This window comes from Podarcis erhardii (genome assembly GCF_964252035.2).
Source record: "Podarcis erhardii genome assembly, chromosome: 7".
Classification (NCBI taxonomy): domain Eukaryota; kingdom Metazoa; phylum Chordata; class Lepidosauria; order Squamata; family Lacertidae; genus Podarcis; species Podarcis erhardii.
In genome coordinates, this window is record NC_138511.1 from 92,559,587 (window position 1) to 92,577,319 (window position 17,733).

Sequence of the window (17,733 nt, forward strand, 5' to 3'; positions counted from 1 at the left end):
TCCTCTGGACCCGTTCCTAACACTGATCTGACTTCTCTCCTGTGTGTAATTTTTGATGGGCACTCAGACCTACTTTCCTGGTGAAGCTCTTTCCACATTCCACGCACTGAAAGGGGTTTTCTCCTGTATGAATTCTTTGATGGGAGGTGAAACTTATTTTCCAGGTGAAGCTCTTTCCACATTCCAAGCACTTAAAGGGTTTCTCCCCTGTATGAATCCTTTGATGGGAAGTGAGTGTGGAGCTGTTAATGAATCTCTTTCCACATTCCAGGCACTGAAAGGGGTTTTCTCCTGTATGAATTCTTTGATGGGAAGTGAGAATTGTTACGATAATGAAGCAATGCAGCTGCAAAGTCCTAGCTTCAAGTGTAAACATGATGGGAATGTTGGGACTGCTGTGGGAACAGAGGGGCCGTCATTTCTCAGTGCGCAGCACCGGAATTACCTCACAGAGTAATATGAGCTGCACAGGATGTACAGGGTGTGTTTGTAACAACACTGCTGGAAAATGGAGAGAGCAGTCACGTTTTCTGTAATGCTGCAAAGACAGAAATAAAGGCATGTAAATACATTTCTGTCTATCTCTTTCCCCTGCCCGGGGGGGGGGGGGGCAGGAAAGAGGGGTGTGTTCTTCTCACGTTTGAGAAGAATCGCCGATCGAGAGCTTGCCTGCGTCTGCTGGGGAATGGAGCCAGGAAGGTCATCAGGGAATCAAGCCTGCAATTCTGGGCTGCATCAATAGGAGTATTGCATCTAGATCAAGGGAAGTAATAGTGCCACTGTATTCTGCTCTGGTCAGACCTCACCTGGAGTACCGTGTCCAGTTCTGGGCACCACAGTTCAAGAAGGACACAGACAAACTGGAATGTGTCCAGAGGAGGGCAACCAAAATGGTCAAAGGCCTGGAAACGATGCCTTATGAGGAACAGCTAAGGGAGCTGGGCATGTTTAGCCTGGAGAAGAGGAGGTTAAGGGGTGATATGATAGCCATGTTCAAATATATAAAAGGATGTCACATAGAGGAGGGAGAAAGGTTGTTTTCTGCTGCTCCAGAGAAGCGGACACGGAGCAATGGATCCAAACTACAAGAAAGAAGATTCCACCTCAACATTAGGAAGAACTTCCTGACAGTAAGAGCTGTTTGACAGTGGAATTTGCTGCCAAGGAGTGTGGTGGAGTCTCCTTCTTTGGAGGTCTTTAAGCAGAGGCTTGACAACCATATGTCAGGAGTGCTCTGATGGTGTTTCCTGCTTGGCAGGGGGTTGGACTCGATGGCCCGTGTGGTCTCTTCCAACTCTATGATTCTATGATTCAAGCCGGGGTGCCTGGACTGCTGCCAGTCCCAACAAGAATTTCTTTCCTGGTGAAGCTCTTTCCGCACTCCAAGCACTGATAAGGTTTCTCCCCTGTATGAATCCTTTGATGGGAAGTCAGATGGGCCCTCTGATTGAAGCTCTTTCCGCATTCCACTCACTGAAAGGTTTTCTCCCATGTATGAATCCTTTGATGGGAAGTGAGATGGGTCCTCTGATTGAAGCTCTTTCCGCACTCCAAGCACTGATACGGTTTCTGCCCCGTATGAATTCTTTGATGGACAGTGAGACTTCCTTTCCTGGTGAAGCTCTTTCCACACTCCAAGCACTGATAGGGTTTCTCCCCTGTATGAATCCTTTGATGGGCAGTGAGATGGGAGCCCTGACTAAAGCTCTTTCCACATTCCATGCACTGATATGGTTTCTCCCCTGTATGAATTCTACGATGGCAAGTGAGATCGTGGCTGTGACTGAAGCTCTTTCCACACTCCAAGCACTGATATGGTTTCTCGCCTGTATGAATTCTTTGATGGGAGATGAGAGACGAGCTATCAGTGAAGCTCTTTCCACATTCCACACACTGATAGGGGTTATCTCCTGTATGAATTCTTTGATGGACAGTGAGACCTTCTTTCCTGGTGAAGCTCTTTCCACACTCCAAGCAATGATGTGGTTTCTCCCCTGTATGAATTCTTTGATGGGACGTGAGAGAGGACCTATCAGTGAAGCTCTTTCCACATTCCACGCACTGATAGGGTTTTTCTCCTGAGTGAATTCTTTGATGGACAGTGAGACTTTCTTTCCTGTTGAAGCTCTTTCCACATTCCACGCACTGATAGGGTTTCTCTCCTGTATGAATCCTTTGATGGGAAGTGAGATTTTCTTTCCAGGTGCAGCTCTTTTCACACTCCAAGCAGTGATAGGGTTTTACTCCTGTGTTAATTTTTTGATGGGAAGTGAAACGGCTTTTTTTGCTGAAGCTCTTTCCACATTCCATGCACTGATAGGGTTTTACTCCTGTATGAATTCTTTGATGGGAAGTGAAACTGCTTTTTTTACCGAAGCTCTTTCCACATTCCACGCACTGAAAGGGTTTCTCCCCTGTATGAATCCTTTGATGGGAAGTGAGATGGGAACTCTGACTGAAGCTCTTTCCACATTCCACGCACTGAAAGGGTTTCTCCCCTGTATGAATCCTTTGATGGGAAGTGAGATTTTCTTTCCAGGTGAAGCTCTTTCCACACTCCAAGCACTGAAAGGGTTTCTCCCCTGTATGAATTCTTTGATGGGAAGTGAAACTTATTTTCCGGCTGAACCTCTTTCCACATTCCAAGCACTGATACGGTTTCTCCCCTTTATGCTTTCTCTGATGGACAGTGAGACTTTCTTTCCAGGTGAAGCTCTTTCCACATTCCAAGCACTGATAGGGTTTGTCCCCTGTATGAATTCTTTGATGGGAAGTGAAATGGGCCCTCTGACTGAAGCTCTTTCCACATTCCACGCAGTGATATGGTTTCTCCCCTGTATGAATTCTACGATGGGAAGTGAGATTGTGGCTGTGACTGAAGCTCTTTCCACACTCCAAGCAATGGTAGGGTTTCTCTTTTGTATGAATTCTTTGATGGGCAGCAAAACTCTGTTTCCAGCTGAAGCTCTTTCCACATTCCAAGCACTGATACGGTTTCTCCTCTTTATGCTTTCTCTGATGGACAGTGAGACTTTCTTTCCAGGTGAAGCTCTTTCCACATTCCAAGCACTGATAGGGTTTGTCCCCTGTATGAATTCTTTGATGGGAAGTGAAATGGGCCCTCTGACTGAAGCTCTTTCCACATTCCACGCAGTGATATGGTTTCTCCCCTGTATGAATTCTACGATGGGAAGTGAGATTGTGGCTGTGACTGAAGCTCTTTCCACACTCCAAGCAATGGTAGGGTTTCTCTTTTGTATGAATTCTTTGATGGGCAGCAAAACTCTGTTTCCAGCTGAAGCTCTTTCCACATTCCAAGCACTGATAGGGTTTCTTCTGAAGTGGATTTCTTTGATGGGAAGTGGAATGGGAGCTCTGCCTGAAGCCCTCTCCACAGTCTGAATCCTGATATGGCTCCTCCACTGTGTGGATTTCGTTGTGGTCTCCCTTATACTTCATTTCCAATTCAGCACCACCTGAAACTAAGAGGCAAACAGATTAGAGTCTCAGGAAGAAGTGCAGTCCCAAATTATGGAATAATGCTAATTAATGCTCGGGACAGGGGAAGAACTGAAGGGAGTTAGATGTTATAACGTTCCTTTTGTTCTGTAAAAATGTCCAGTTTCGTATACAAATCAAGTTGAATATTAGATGGTTTCTCTCTCAGGTGTTTAAAAGTACAGCTTAACCTGGTAACGTCATTTTGTTTAAATTTAAATATGCACCTGTACTATCTTCATAAATAAAATGTGCTTTTATTGAAAAAGGTGGCCAATGCGGAAAAGTTCGCTGTTAAAATTAATATATATTCAATATGCTAAGTTGTTCAGTATGCAGTAATAAATCTAAACAAATTTTAAGAGCCGGAGAAATATTTGGGAACATTGACTCTGGACTGACTTGGTCATAGTCAGCTGCCTTGTGGTGGGCGATGTAAGAGTAGGGGAATAAAAATGGCAAACGTGAACTTCTTGGCATGTGACAAAGACGCATGAGAGCAGAAGCAGCAAAGCAGGCTGGGAAGTGCTGGGACTGCACAATCATTTGGGCCTACTAAAGTTATTCAGGCCTAACTGCTAACTGTTGAGTCACTCTGGCATGTGACTTAGCAGCCATTTTCTCTGTGTGTTCTCTGAAAGATTTCAGTCAGAGTCACTCTGCCTCAGTTGTGAGCAGAGTCAGTATGGAATCTCAGTCAACCTGTTTGGAACCATGTTGTTTATGAAGAAGTTTATTTTAACTCAGTAAAGCTCTTATTCTTTAAAACTTATTAATTTACGCTGCGCGTCACTTCTATGTGCTGAAAAACACTTTTCGTATATTGAACAAATGTGTGTAGCAGCTGCCAAATTTAAATTTATTTAGTGGCTAAAAATTTAATTATGATGTGCATCACCTTAAACCAATTTGGATGTTTTCTTAAATTCTCGACATCACAGAATGCAGCAGAAACTTGTCATATCAGTATTATTAGTATTATTCAAGTTTCCTTACAGTCATACAGCAGGTTACATAGGCTTCAGGTTACAGACTCCGCTAACCTAGAAATAGTACCTCAGGTTAAGAACTCTGCTTCAGGATGAGAACAGAAATCGTGCTCTGGCAGCGCAGCGGCAGCGGGAGGCCCCATGAGCTAAAGTGGAGCTTCAGGTTAGGAAGTTTCAGGTTAAGAACAGACCTACGGAACGAATAAAGTTCTTAACCCGAAGTACCACTGTACTTAAATGTTACATTTTTGTGAGAAGTTACAGGGGAAGAGGCAGGGGGCCTTCTCGATAGGGGCACCCACCCTGTGGAACGCCCTCCCAACAGATGTCAAGGAAATAACTATGCAACTTTTAGAGGACTTCTGAAGGCACCTCTGTATTGGGAAGTTTTTAATGTTTGATGTTTTATTATGTTTTTCTATTTGTTGGCTGGGGCAACCCAGTCAGATGGGCAGGGTAAAAATAATAAAATTATCATTATTGTTACTACAGGGTTCACTGCCTGAGATTCAAAAAGCCTGGCTCTGTTTTGGGATGGAGTTTGTTTGGTTCAGTCGTGGAATCTGTGCCATCTCCAATGTCAAGCGACTCTTTGGTCAACCAGAGAGAGACAGAAGCAAGAACAAAAGCAGGAAACTTGACTGAAGCTACTTCAACACCTCAAATCACTCTGAATCCTACATTTAAGAAGGCCTGGGCAGTTCAGACAGCCTGATCGTGGTTTTAAACGACGGAACTGGAGGAAGAATATTCACAGGGAAAACAATCAATAGCCATCCCTCCAAGGTTTGCTGTGGGAGTGTTAACATCCCAGGTGCTGTGGGTGGCGCTGTTGAGCCCCATCGAAATATCAGAGGTTCGTCACATAGAGAGATGTCTTGCATTACAAAACAGATAGGATGATCCAATAGGGAGCCTTACCGAGAGAGTCCAAGATCCCACGATTCTCCTCCATGACCTCCTGATGCAGAGCTCTCTGGTCAGGATCCAGCAACGCCCACTCCTCGTCTGTGAAATGGACAGCCACATCTTCAAAGCACACTGGACCCTAACAGAACAGGAAAAAGGCTGTCCTCTTAGAGAACATTCCCTTGGCTCTGTTGTTTTCTACAGCGGCCAGACCCCTCTCTGCCTTCCTCATCCCTCTCTCCTGCTGCAGCTTCTGCCTCGGAGTCTGGGCTGCTCTCTGCCCCAGACTCCCTCTGCTCCCCCAGCCCCCTTCCCTCTCCAGCTTCAGACACCTCCTCCTCCTCCTCCTCCTCCTCCCAGTCGGCTCCCTCTTCTCTGGCTCCTCCCACCATTCCTCTGCATCCAAGCAGTCCTTCCCCACAAGGCTCCTTCCCCCTACCTGATCTGGGTCCACAGCTGCTGCCTCCCCTCCACCACCATGAAAAGATGAAGGAGCAGGTCTTGGTGGCATCATTCCGTCACCTGGGAGAGACCAAGGGAAGTGGAAACCGTGAGCGCCTGCTTCTCTCAGAGGTGAAACAGTGCATCTCTAAGTACAGGTGGGGCTTCGTCCAAGTCTCCCCTGCTAGCTTCCGGTTCCGCTCTGCCTTAATGGAGGCAGCGGTTGAAGGAATACACCTCGGAGCTAAACAATATAAGCTAAGAGCATTTGCAGATGACCTAGTTTTGACTTTGCAGCAGCCAGAAGCCAGTACAAAAAGAGTTTTAGAACTAATTGAAATATTTGGTCAAGTGGCTGGTTTTAAATTAAATAAACAGAAGACAAAGGTGCTGGAAAAAAATCTAACGATGGGGGAAAAAGATAGTTTTCAAAGGGAAACTGGTTTGGAAATAACAAAAAAAGTGAAATATCTGGGGGTGAATTTAACATCTAAAAATGTGAATTTGTTTAAAGACAATTATGAGAAATGTTGGCTGGAAGTTAAGAAAGATTTTGACATATGGTCTAGGTTGAGACTATCCTTGTTAGGCCGAATTGCCGTTATTAAGATGAATGTATTGCCGAGATTGTTGTTTTTGTTCCAGACATTGCAAGTTCTAGATAGGATGGACTGTTTCAAGAAGTGGCAGAAAGATATATCCAAATTTGTCTGGCAGGGCAAAAAGCCCAGAATAAAATTCAAGATATTAACTGATGCAAAAGATAGGGAGGGTTTTGCTCTGCCGGACTTAAGACTTTACTATGAAGCAGCAGCTTTCTGCTGGTTGAAGCAATGGCTACTTCTTGAAGACACAGACATTTTAGACTTGGAAGGGTATGATAATAATTTTGGCTGGCATGCATATTTATGGTATGACAAGGCAAAGGTTTATAAGGGCTTTAAAAATCATATTGTCAGGAAAGCTTTGTATAATGTTTGGAATCGATATAAGGATTTGTTGGAAAATAAAACACCCAGATGGTTGTCACCAATGGAAGCTAGAGCGGTGAAAAAACTTAACATGGACTCTAATTGGCCAAAATATTGTGAAATTATAGAATATGACGGTGAAAAAGTTAAATTACAGAGCTTTGAGAAACTAAAATCCAAAGTTCGAGACTGGTTACATTATTATCAGATAAATGAGACTTTTAAGCAGGACAGGAAACTAGGATTTCAGAAGGAGAGGTCAAAATTGGAAACAGAATTGTTAGAGACCAATACTAAGAATTTGTCTAAAATGTATAATTTGTTGCTGAAATGGAATACACAGGATGAAACGGTTAAATCAGCTATGATCAAATGGGCACAAGACTTAGGTCATGATATTATGTTCACTGACTGGGAACAGTTATGGACCACAGGCCTTAAATTTACGGCATGTAGTGCCTTGATAGAAAACATAATGAAAATGATCTATAGGTGGTACATGACTCCAGTCAAGCTTGCAAAGATATACCATTTGCCCAATAATAAATGCTGGAAATGTAACGAATGTGAAGGAACTTTCTATCATCTTTGGTGGACCTGCCCAAGGGTTAAAGCCTACTGGGAAATGATCTATAATGAAATTAAGAAAATCCTTAAGTGGACATTTGTAAAGAAACCGGAGGCTTTTCTCTTGGGCATGGTCGGCCAATTGGTACCAAAGAAAGATAGGACCTTTTTCATGTATGCAACTACAGCAGCAAGAATTCTCCTGGCAAAGTATTGGAAGATGCAAGAATTACCTACTCTGGAAGAATGGCAGACGAAGGTGACTGAATTTATGGGACTGGCAGAGATGACCGGCAGAATCCGTGATCAGAGGAGAGAGACAGTGGAAGAGGACTGGAAAAAATTTAAAATATATCTTAAGAACTGTTGTAAAATCTCAGACTGATAAAATGTCAAGGGGTAAGAAACAGAGAATTACAGCTGTAAATACTTAAGTCAAGAGAATCTTGAGGGAAATTAAATATAGAAATGGAATGAAGGATTGCTAAAAAAATTTTGAAACAAGGGTGCAGTGAAGGGGAGGCATGGGGAAGTCATGTGTTGTTTATGAATGTTTTTATTTGTGTGTTTTTTGTTTATGAAAATTAATAAAAATTATTTTAAAAAAAAAATTAATGGAGGCAGCGGGAGATCGTTGGCAAAGGAAAAACAAGGATGACTGAGGGTAATTCTGCTTGCAAGTTGCCCCCAGGGACAGGGGGGAATGGGGTTCACTCCCAGTTTGTCTCAGTATCTGGCTCCAGCATGGATTGCGAGAGGCAGGGAGGCGCTGAGTGCAAAAGCCCTTCGCCTGCCGAAAACCCTCCTTCGCTGCCATTAAGAAGCAGAGGTTCTCCTGTCAATTAGAGCTCAATTTGGACTAATGTACAGGCGTTGCTGGAAGAGATGAGATCATAAACTGCGGAATTAAACCAGCTGCAAGGTCTTTAAGGTTTGAATTTGAGAATAAACTTCATTTGCTGCAAAAGACAGTGAGTGGGGGGAGGGGAGCCTATGGCTTCTTTATATGAAGTTTTCTTCTCTACACTAATGAATTGGCAGCCCCCCATTGGATACTAGTTCAAAATATATATGTACAGGTGTGCAGGGATGAAACTGGATTACAAATATGGAATATAACATCAAATGGAACTGTATGTGTAAAAGGAAAAAGGAAAAAGGGAGGGAAGCTCTATTTTGCAAAATGTTTACAATGGAAAATTAGAGCTGACTCTTCCTCATCCTTTATTATATACAGACTGAACTTGGAATTTAATTTAATTGGATAAATGCGCATTTATCTTCGGCCAGACAGAGGGATGTAAGGAATCTGAAAGTTGTGAGGGAGCTGATAAGGTTCATTACTGAGTCAATTGTAGTTTGACCGATCCCTCTCCGTCCCAGGCGGAGAAGAAAAATGGCGAAAAGAGGTTATTTATTTGGACATTTTGATTTTTGAAGCTGCTGTTAAAGTTGCCAAACAACGAAGCACAGGACAGAGCGATGGAGAATTTCTGAAACCACAATGGGATATTAGCTCCGTCCAAGGAATAATGGAGAACAGCAACAACCAGGAAAAGATAGACAGAACATTTTACAAGGACAGGAAGAAACATTACAAACAGAAAGATTGCCACACATGGGAAGAGTAAGGATATCGCTGGAGTGCCTCACTTGTAGTTTTATATATTATTTGTATAAAGGATTCTTATCTTGACAGAAGAGTAATTGAAAATAATAAGATTTTGGAATGCAGAAATCAAGAAAATCACCAAACCATCGGTTTTAGCATGCAGGGGGGCCACCTATATTATATAATTTGATATCTTAAAGATTGATATTAGTAATTGTATTCTAATTTCGCATTGTTATAATGAGGCTATTATAGAACTGTAATTGTAAACTAATCAAATTACTATTTTAAATGTCTCCCCTGCTGAGTACATTTGGAGATTTGTACCCATTTCATATAATAGTTGTGCAAAAATACATCTCCCCCCCCCCCCCGAGCTCTGGGCTCCAGGTGTCTTCCCCCAAAAGATGCAAAGAAATCACAGATTAGTTTCAAAACCAAGAGAATGTGACAAAACGGGGGAGAAAACACTCCTTCCTCCTTACCCAGAGGCCTCACTCTGGCGTCCAACGGAGTCTTCTCTGCCTCAGAAGAATCAAGACCCATTTCTGCCCAAAGATCCTTCCTCTGAAACAGCAGCAAGGATTCAAAACAGAGAATGGGGAGAAGGGTTAGAAAAGGAACGGCAGAGGCAAGCGCTTTCGGGGGACAGAGGTGAAAGCGGCTTCCTGCTTCTGCTAGACTGGTGTCTGGGGTTGGCTGCCAGGACCATGAAACATTGGTCCTCAAGGATCTTCACTGGCTCCCAGAACGTTTCCCAGCACAATTCAAAGTGTTGGTGCTGAACCTTAAAGCCCTAAACGGCCTCAAAGGCCCACTATACCCAAAGGAGCGTCTCCATGAACTGAGGTCCAGTTCCGAGGGTCTTCTGCTGATTCCCTCCCTGTGATAAGTGAAGTTACAGGGAACCAGGCAGAAGACCTTCTCCACAGTGGCCCCCACCCTGGGGAATGCCCTCCCATCAGGCGATAAGGAGATAAGAAAATGCATAACTTTTAGAAGACATCTGATGTCTTCTTATGCTTTTATATGTGCTGGAAGGCACATGGGTGTAGTATTAATAATAATAATAATATGAAGAAGCAGCAGAAGAAGATCTGTTCCTAGATGCTTTCCAAAAAAGGAGGGGCCATTAGGAAATGATTTGGGAATACTCTCCCTCCTCTTTGGAGCCCCTTGGGAATATCCAGAGGAAAGTCTCTCTCACCTGCTGCTCTGCCTGCTTCCTCTCCTCTGCCTGACTCAGGAGGAAACCTTCGGCCAGGGCCACCGCCTGGGAACTGGTCTCCGCTCCGCATTCCCTCACCCAGCTCTCCATCTCCAGAGGAAGGACAGCCAGGAACTGCTCCAAGATCACCAGGTCCAGCATCTGAGCTTTCGTGTGCCTTTCTGGCTTCAGCCATCGACAGCAAAGGTGGTAGAGTTGGCTGCAAACCTCTCGGGGTCCTTTGGCCTCCTGGTAGCAGAACTGCCTGAGCTGCTGGCTCTGCACTTCTGAGCAAGGGGTGTCCTCCTCACCTGGGTTCTTCTGCACGGAGTTTTCCCAGAATTCCCCACTGCTCCCCGTTTCCAGGGCGTGGCCTCTTCCTGCTTCAGGGCCAGCTGAGTCTTGCTCATCCATCTGGGCTCTCCGGAAGTCTCCAAGAGATCGGAAGGAGCCCCTTGGTCCTCTGCCAAGTTCTGTAGCTACTAATGCGAGGTGCAGAAAATCGTATGAATCAAACACACTATTCTATTGTAAGATGAAGAGGAGAAGAAGAATGTTTCCTGAGGAAGCGTGGATGAGTCTTGCTAGGAACCAGGGCTGGATTGCACCACAGCTCAGACTCCAGGCTGTCTGGGGGGAAAAGGGGGAGGGAGAAGTCATAACTGTGAATGACAAGTGAGTCATTTGTATCAAGTCATTTGTATCAAGTGTAATTAGTATCAAGTGTAATCTGGAACCAGGGCTGGATTGCACCACAGCTCAGATTCCAAGCTGTATGGGGGGGGGGAAGGGGGAGGGAGAAGTCATAACTGTGAGTGACAAGTGAGTGTAATCTGGAGCCAGGGAACAGTGGGGGTCCCTCCCAACCCCACTTCATAGTCCAGAGCTTCACCCCAACCCAGCCATATCTGCTTGGGTGGCTTGGTGAGCAGCAGGGCCCATGTCTAGCTCCAGACACCATCCCTTTGGCACAGACAGGATGTGGCCATGGGACTTCCTGCTCTGAATCCGAGGGGACGGTGGCAAGGCCCTCTGGGTGCAACTGCCCTGGAAGACGCCTCGGAAACTGGCCCAAATGCAGCGGTTGGGTTCTCAACTGGGTTCCCTCTTTTACTAATGGCATTTCTATCCCACCTTTTCTCCAACAGGCTCCAGGTGGGGTCCGGGACTGGACCCAAGAGGAATGCTGGAGACCCCCTTCCCTTTGCAGAAGGTCATAGTTCAGAGGCTGCAGAGGGGAGAAGCTGGGAAATATTGGGAGAGCAGCAGGAGGAAGCAGCAGCAGCAGCACCAGGGGAGAGAAAACAAAATATTTGTGTGTTACTGTGACAAATACCAATTTATGTTGTTTCAAAATAGTTTTGTGCTGAACTTAAAGCATATGTGTCAAGATGGGAGATGCCAAAATATTGACCTCCTTTTTTATGGCAGGGAAAATGCCAAGTTAAACTGAGGGTTCTTGCAAGATGCCAAGGAAAGAGAAGCAGGACGCGAATCTCCTTTCTGTCTGTGCGCTTAGGGAGATGACTTGGCTGCCCCCTTTCGTCTGTCTCCTTTCCAACAGGAACAAGATCCATGGGAAGAAAGGCAAAGAAGGGGCAATAGAAGAGAGAGAGCCCCCCCCCGGCCAAGCCAGAGAGTTTGTGCAGGAGGCCGAGAGACCCTCGGAGACCCCGCCCAGCTGCCCCCCCCCGGAGCCTGAAAGAGCCCATGCCTGGAGGTCCCCCCACCCCACCCCCACCCCCTCCCGGGCCGAGCCGAGCCGGGTCCTGGGCAGGAGGAGGAAGAGGAAAGCCCAGGAGCCCGGAGTTTACCTCCGCGTCGCGGGGCGGGGAGTTCCGCAGGCTTCCCCCGAGAGGAGCCCCACCCGAGCCCGGCAGGCAGGCAGGCAGGCAGGCAGGCGAGGGCCAGGCCGGAAGGGACGTCAGGGGGGGAGGGGGAGGGGGAGGAGCAGCGGCCCGCCTTCCTCCCTGTCCTCTCTAGGAAGCCAGCTCGGCGCCCCTTAACCCTTCTCTCTCCCGCGTCGCGCAGGCGCAGAGCTGCTCCCTCGGAGGGGAAGGGGCCGCCCTGGGGCCGGGGCGCGTGTGCGTGGGAAGGGGGAAGCCGTGTCCCGGAGGAGGGCTCCGGGACTGCGAAGGGGCCTCTGGGGGGGGGCTCTGGGCGGGTCTGGGGGGGCAATGAGCCCTGTCCCAGCAAGAGGGGGGCCTGGGGGGGCCTGGGAGGGTGCGGGGGCCGCTGGGCCGAGAAGAAGCCGGACCCAGAACCCGGGACTGGGCACGTGTGCGTGGGAAGGGGGAAGCCGTGTCCCGGAGGAGGAGCCCCTCGCTCTGCCTGGGGCTCCGGGACTGCGAAGGGGCCTCTAGGAGGGGGGCTCTGGGCGGGTCTGGGGGGGCAATGAGCCCTGTTCCAGCAAGAGGGGGGGCCTGGGAGGGTGCGGGGGCCGCTGGGCCGGGAAGAAGCCGGACCCAGAACCCGGGACTGGGCGCGTGTGCGTGGGAAGGGGGAAGCCGTGTCCCGGAGGAGGGCTCCGGGACTGCGAAGGGGCCTCTAGGAGGGGGGCTCTGGGCGGGTCTGGGGGGGCAATGAGCCCTGTCCCAGCCTGGGAGGGTGCGGGGGCCGCTGGGCCGGGAAGAAGCCGGACCCAGAACCCGGGACTGGGCGCGTGTGCGTGGGAAGGGGGAAGCCGTGTCCCGGAGGAGGAGCCCCTCGCTCTGGCTGGGGCTGCGAAGGGGCGTCTGGGCGGGGAAGAGGGGGTCTTTCTGGGGGGCCAGATGGGGGACCCGGGGGTGTCTCTCTTGGGGGCTCCTGGGGGGGCAATGAGCCCTGTTCCAGCAAGAGGGGGGGCCTGGGAGGGTGCGGGGGCCGCTGGGCCGAGAAGAAGCCGGACCCAGAACCCGGGACTGGGCGCGTGTGCGTGGGAAGGGGGAAGCCGTGTCCCGGAGGAGGAGCCCCTCGCTCTGGCTGGGGCTGCGAAGGGGCGTCTGGGCGGGGAAGAGGGGGTCTTTCTGGGGGGCCAGATGGGGGACCCGGGGGTGTCTCTCTTGGGGGCTCCTGGGGGGGCAATGAGCCCTGTCCCAGCAAGAGGGGGGGCCTGGGAGGGTGCGGGGGCCGCTGGGCCGAGAAGAAGCCGGACCCAGAACCCGGGACTGGGCGCGTGTGCGTGGGAAGGGGGAAGCCGTGTCCCGGAGGAGGAGCCCCTCGCTCTGGCTGGCTGGGGGGGCTGCGGGGGAGAAGCATGCATAGGGCACCTGGAGCCCCTGGAGAAGAAAGGGGGATGGAAATGCCACCGACAAGGAAATAAAGAGCAGCAGGAAAAGACCACACAAAAAGCAAGAACCTTAGTCCACAGATTAAGTTTTATTCAGACCCAGAAGAGAAAAAAGCAGCAGGAAGCGCAGGGTCTCCAAGATGCAGCGTAGCCTCTTTCCCTTAAAAGAAGTCATTCAACCCAACAATCGGCAAAGAGGCATTGAATGGACTTTTCCAGTGGCAAGGGGGACAAGGAAACCCATCGCAGCAGGCCTGTGTTGTGAAGCATCAGGAGAAGAGATTTCTGGACATCTCAAGAGCAAGAAGAATGTCTTCCTTCCCACCCTTGGCTTGAGAGGAAAACTCTGCAAGTGTTTGGCTCCAGGGTCCCTTGAGAGAGAGTTGCCAAGAGGAAGGAATAGGGGGTCCTGCAAGGAGAGGATGAGGGGAAAAGCCCCTTTTCTAGGGGTGGGGGAGAGGGATGGGGCTCCCGGGTCAAGAGAGCACCTTGTATCCCGGCACTGAAAAGACACCCTCCCGACACACACACACTTGGTGGCATCTCCTTTGGGCAAGGGGTCAAAACATTGTTCCAACTTGAAAACCACCTCCAGGACCAGGCAGGACTGATTGGCTGATTCTGCTTCCCTCCTGGAGCCTGATTACTCTTTTCCTGCAAGCCAATCAGTTGTTGCATTCTAGGATCCTACTTGCCTTTTGTTCAAGGATCAAAGCTTAGTACATAACCCCCCCTCCCCTCTACGTTCCCGTTGCACCCAGAAGCTTAGCATTCGTAGTTCTTGAGGTATGCCGGTCACCTTGAGGTATGTATGTGTTGTGGTTTTGGGTGTCTCTCGGTAGGGGTTCCTGGTTCCGCCTCTTGTTCCAGGGCTGCCGGATGTGACGGGGTCGATGGGTTGGACGCTGCTGGTCCACTCGGTTATGGTTCTGGTTCCTGTGGCTGCTCGGCCTCGGTCACTCCTGGCCTTCCTAGTTCTGCCTCCCTTACCCGCTCCTCCTGCTCTATGGGCCTCACCCTTCTGCTATCCCCTTGGGATTCCTCTGTCCAGCCCTCCTTACAGTCCCCCCCCCAGGAATCATCGCAGCAGTTGATCACAGTGGTGACGCCAAGCTTTCCCCCCTTCGTTAGCACCTCGTATAACATGGGGCTAGTCGCCCTGGTGACTGTGGCGGGTAACCATGCCAGCCCTCCCCGAAGTTCTTTGCGTACACTGGGTCGCGGAGCTGGAAGGTCTGGGGGTTCCTACCTTCCCCCACTTGGGGGATCTCGGCAGGACTCCTTTCAGGTCTGGCAGTATTTAACCCAGGCCTCTATCTCCCCATCAATTCCTGGCCACCACACATAGCTCAAGGGCCTCACTACCCCTGGGTGTGTTTCATGTAGGACTGTGAGGACCTTTTGGCACAGAGGCTGGGGAACGGCCACCCTGCTTCCCCGTAACAGGCACCCCTTGTGGGCTGACCACTTGTGTTTGCGGGTTGTATAGCCTGCAAATTCCAGCCCAGGGTTGCTACTGGGCCATCCCCGCCACACCCAGTCCAGGACCCGGGAGATGACCCTGTCCTTCATGGAGTGGCGTGCTACTTCCAGCACCTGAATGGGGCGGTCAGGAAGCTGTTCCAGGCTCATGACCTCATGTGCGGGTGCTGGGTCAGGTCCGGTCTCAGGTAGTGGCAGTCTGCTGAGGGCGTCCACGTGGCCCATTGCCTTCCCAGGCTGGTGGACCGTGTATACTGGTAGCCGGTGAGGAAAATCAACCACCTGAGGACGCAGGGTGACAGTATTTGAGGGGTCTGCTTCTCGGGTGTGCATATGCCAAGCAGCGACTTGTGGTCGGTCACAACGGTAAAGGGGCGCCCATACAAGAAATCGTGAAATTTCTTTACTCCCTTCACAATTGCCAGGCCCTCTTTGTCTATTTGCGGATAGTTCCTCTGGGCTGTGGAGAGGGTCTGGGAAAAGGAAGCCACCGGCACCTCTCTTCCATCCGGAAGTTGGTGCCCTAGTACGACACCATAGGGCGAGGTGTCGCATGCCAGCACCACCGGCAACCTCTCGTCAAAGTGCGCCAGGATTCAAGACGAGCAGATCTTTGACTGCTTGGAACGCAGCCTCATGGCACTTGTCCCCACACCCACGGGCCCGCTTATCTAAGTCTGTCTAGGGGCTCCGCTACTGCTGCCTTGTGGGGTAAGAAGGCATGGTAAAAGTTCAATAGTCCCAAGAAGGCTTGGAGTTCCACCTTACCCTTAGGTGCAGGGGCGTCGCAAATAGCCCTCATCTTTTCCCCGGTCAGGTGGACTCTGTCTGCGTCCACCGTAAATCCTAGAAAAAGCACCTGTTGAACTCCTAGCAGACACTTTTCCTGCTTCACCTTGAGGCTGGCCATCTGGAAACAGTGCAGGACGGTGCGGAGTGTGTCCCCAAACTCCCCCAGTGTGGCCCCGGTGATCAACACATCATCGAAGAAGAGTGTGACACCCGGAATTCCTTTAAGGAGAGAGTCCATTGGATTTTGGAATATGCCTGGGGCCACGCGGACGCCAAATTGCAGCCCCTTGACACGGAACGGGCCCCTGTGCGTTACAATTGTCTGTGCCTCTTCAGTGGCCTCGTCCACTGGCAACTGCTGGTAGGCCTGGGCCACGGCCAGCTTGCCAAAAATCTTAGACCCCGCCAGGGTGGCAAGGACATGGCTGACCATTGGCACCGGGGATGCATGAGCCGTAAGGGCCTTGTTTATGGTACATTTGTAGTCTGCGCAGATGTGGACTGAGCCATTGGGCTTGACAGGTGTGATGATTGGGGTTTCCCGGGGGCATTAGGCTAGAGCAGTGTTTCCCAACCTTGTGCCTCCAGCTATTTTTGAACTACAACTCCCATCATCCCTGACTAGCAAGACCAGTGGCAAGGGATGATGGGAATTGTAGTCCAAAAACAGCTGGAGGCACAAGGTTGGGAAACACTGGGTCTAGAGCACTCCTTGCTCCATGAGCCGGTCTAATTCCTCGCCGATGCCGGGTTTTAAGGGTGAATGGGACCAGGTGGGCCTTGAACATGATGGGTCGTATGGCAGGGTCTAGTTGTAGGCCCACAGGGGGGCAGTACATCATCCCAATGCCCCATTGAAAACCTCTGGAAACTCTTTGCACATGGCGTCCACTTCCACGTGGGAGCTGGTGCAGTTCACCCCAGTGATGGCTAGCCCCAGTGGCCCAAACCACGCCAACCCCAGTAAGCTAACGTAGCGCCCCTTGACTACGATCAAGTCCAACCGCCACTTCCGCCCTCAATATTGTACATTGAAGGTTCCCACCCCATCGTGGGGACCTTGTGTTTGTGGAAGTCCCCCGGAGGGTGAATGGGGCTGGCCAAACTTGGAGCCGCCACTGAGACACAATTCCTTAATGTCCATGCCAAAATTATGGACAGGAGCGAGCCTGTATCAACCTCCAGGCGGCACGGGGCTGCCTCTATCTGTGCCTCGATGTAAATTTTGTCCGCATTAGAAGGAGGCAACTGGTATACCTGACAGCCTGTGATCTCCGTCGAGTTGCCTTGGTGTGTCAGACCACAGGGCCTGGGACTCTTGGGTCGGCCATCTGGTTCGAGGCTTTGGGTAGGGCAGGCACGGCACACCCGGGCGATGTGTCCCACTTTTCTGCATTGTCAGCATTGTGCGTTGCGGAAATGGCAAGTCCTCTGCTCGTGGCTCTCTCTGCAACTTGCACAGTTCCCGTCTTCCGGACGAGGCTGTCGTGGTGGGCGTGCAGCTTATGTGCGCTGCTGCACTCAGTGCACGTCCTCCCGGTCGAATTCTGAGTCGTCGGTGAGGTCCTGGTGGTGGATCCTCGGTTGGGACGACAGGTTTGACTGGAATCCTTGCGCTGACTTCTCAGCAGCTTCAGTTGCTAAAGCCTCCTCTAGGGCAGCCTGGAGCGTCAGGTCCTTCTTGGCGTAGAGGCACCACTGCAGCTTCTCCTCCCTCAGGCCGCCCACCAGACAGTCGCGGAGCATGTTCTCCAGCTCTGTGACGTTGCAGAGCCGGGCAGCCTGGCAGAGGGAGGTCACATTCCTGGTTATGGTTTCTCCGGAGACCTGCCGCTTTGCCTAGAAGGCATTTCGACACGCTACCCCCGAGGGTTGTTGCGAGAAGTGCCCCTTCAGCCGTTCTATTATTGTCTCATAGGGAACGGTCGCAATATTTGTGGGAGTGAGGAGGGCTCGGGCGATCTTGAACGTTTCTTCTCCACAGATGCTGAAGAAGG

The 17,733-nt window shown here is 50.0% G+C and overlaps 2 protein-coding genes across 6 annotated transcripts in view; both read right to left on the bottom strand.

Annotated features, from left to right (window-relative positions):
* LOC309345585 (uncharacterized protein) overlaps positions 1-17,733 on the bottom strand; it is a 92,285-nt gene that overhangs the window by 58,119 nt on the left and 16,433 nt on the right. The window lies entirely within an intron of this gene.
* Positions 1,371-12,070, bottom strand: LOC309345622 (uncharacterized protein). Of its 4 annotated transcripts, none has more exons than XM_081868823.1 (7): positions 12,009-12,070; positions 10,195-10,667; positions 9,473-9,554; positions 5,836-5,918; positions 5,409-5,535; positions 2,109-3,482; positions 1,371-1,940 (listed from the first exon to the last, which is right to left on the bottom strand). In XM_081868823.1, exons 2-7 carry the CDS (start codon positions 10,606-10,608, stop codon positions 1,471-1,473), a joined length of 2,550 nt encoding a protein of 849 aa, XP_081724949.1. In that variant the 5' UTR covers positions 10,609-10,667; positions 12,009-12,070; the 3' UTR covers positions 1,371-1,470. The 4 variants fall into 4 exon arrangements, with proteins under 4 accessions (XP_081724949.1, XP_081724951.1, XP_081724952.1 ...); XM_081868825.1 differs by lacking the exon at positions 12,009-12,070 and having other exon boundaries at positions 2,109-2,377; positions 2,630-3,482; positions 10,195-11,238; XM_081868826.1 differs by lacking the exon at positions 12,009-12,070 and having other exon boundaries at positions 2,361-2,377; positions 2,630-3,482; positions 10,195-11,229.

Bases quoted from the DNA above. Each gene is read 5' to 3' on its own strand.
- LOC309345622 (XM_081868823.1), bottom strand. From the start codon at position 10,608: ATGGATGAGCAAGACTCAGCTGGCCCTGAAGCAGGAAGAGGCCACGCC. The intron at 5,919-9,472 runs GTAAGGAGGAAG...GGTCTCTCCCAG, and splicing joins CGCCAGAGTGAGGCCTCTGG to GTGACGGAATGATGCCACCA. The intron at 1,941-2,108 runs GTCTCACTGTCC...CCAGGAAAGAAG, and splicing joins GAGCTTCAACAGGAAAGAAA to GTCTCACTGTCCATCAAAGA.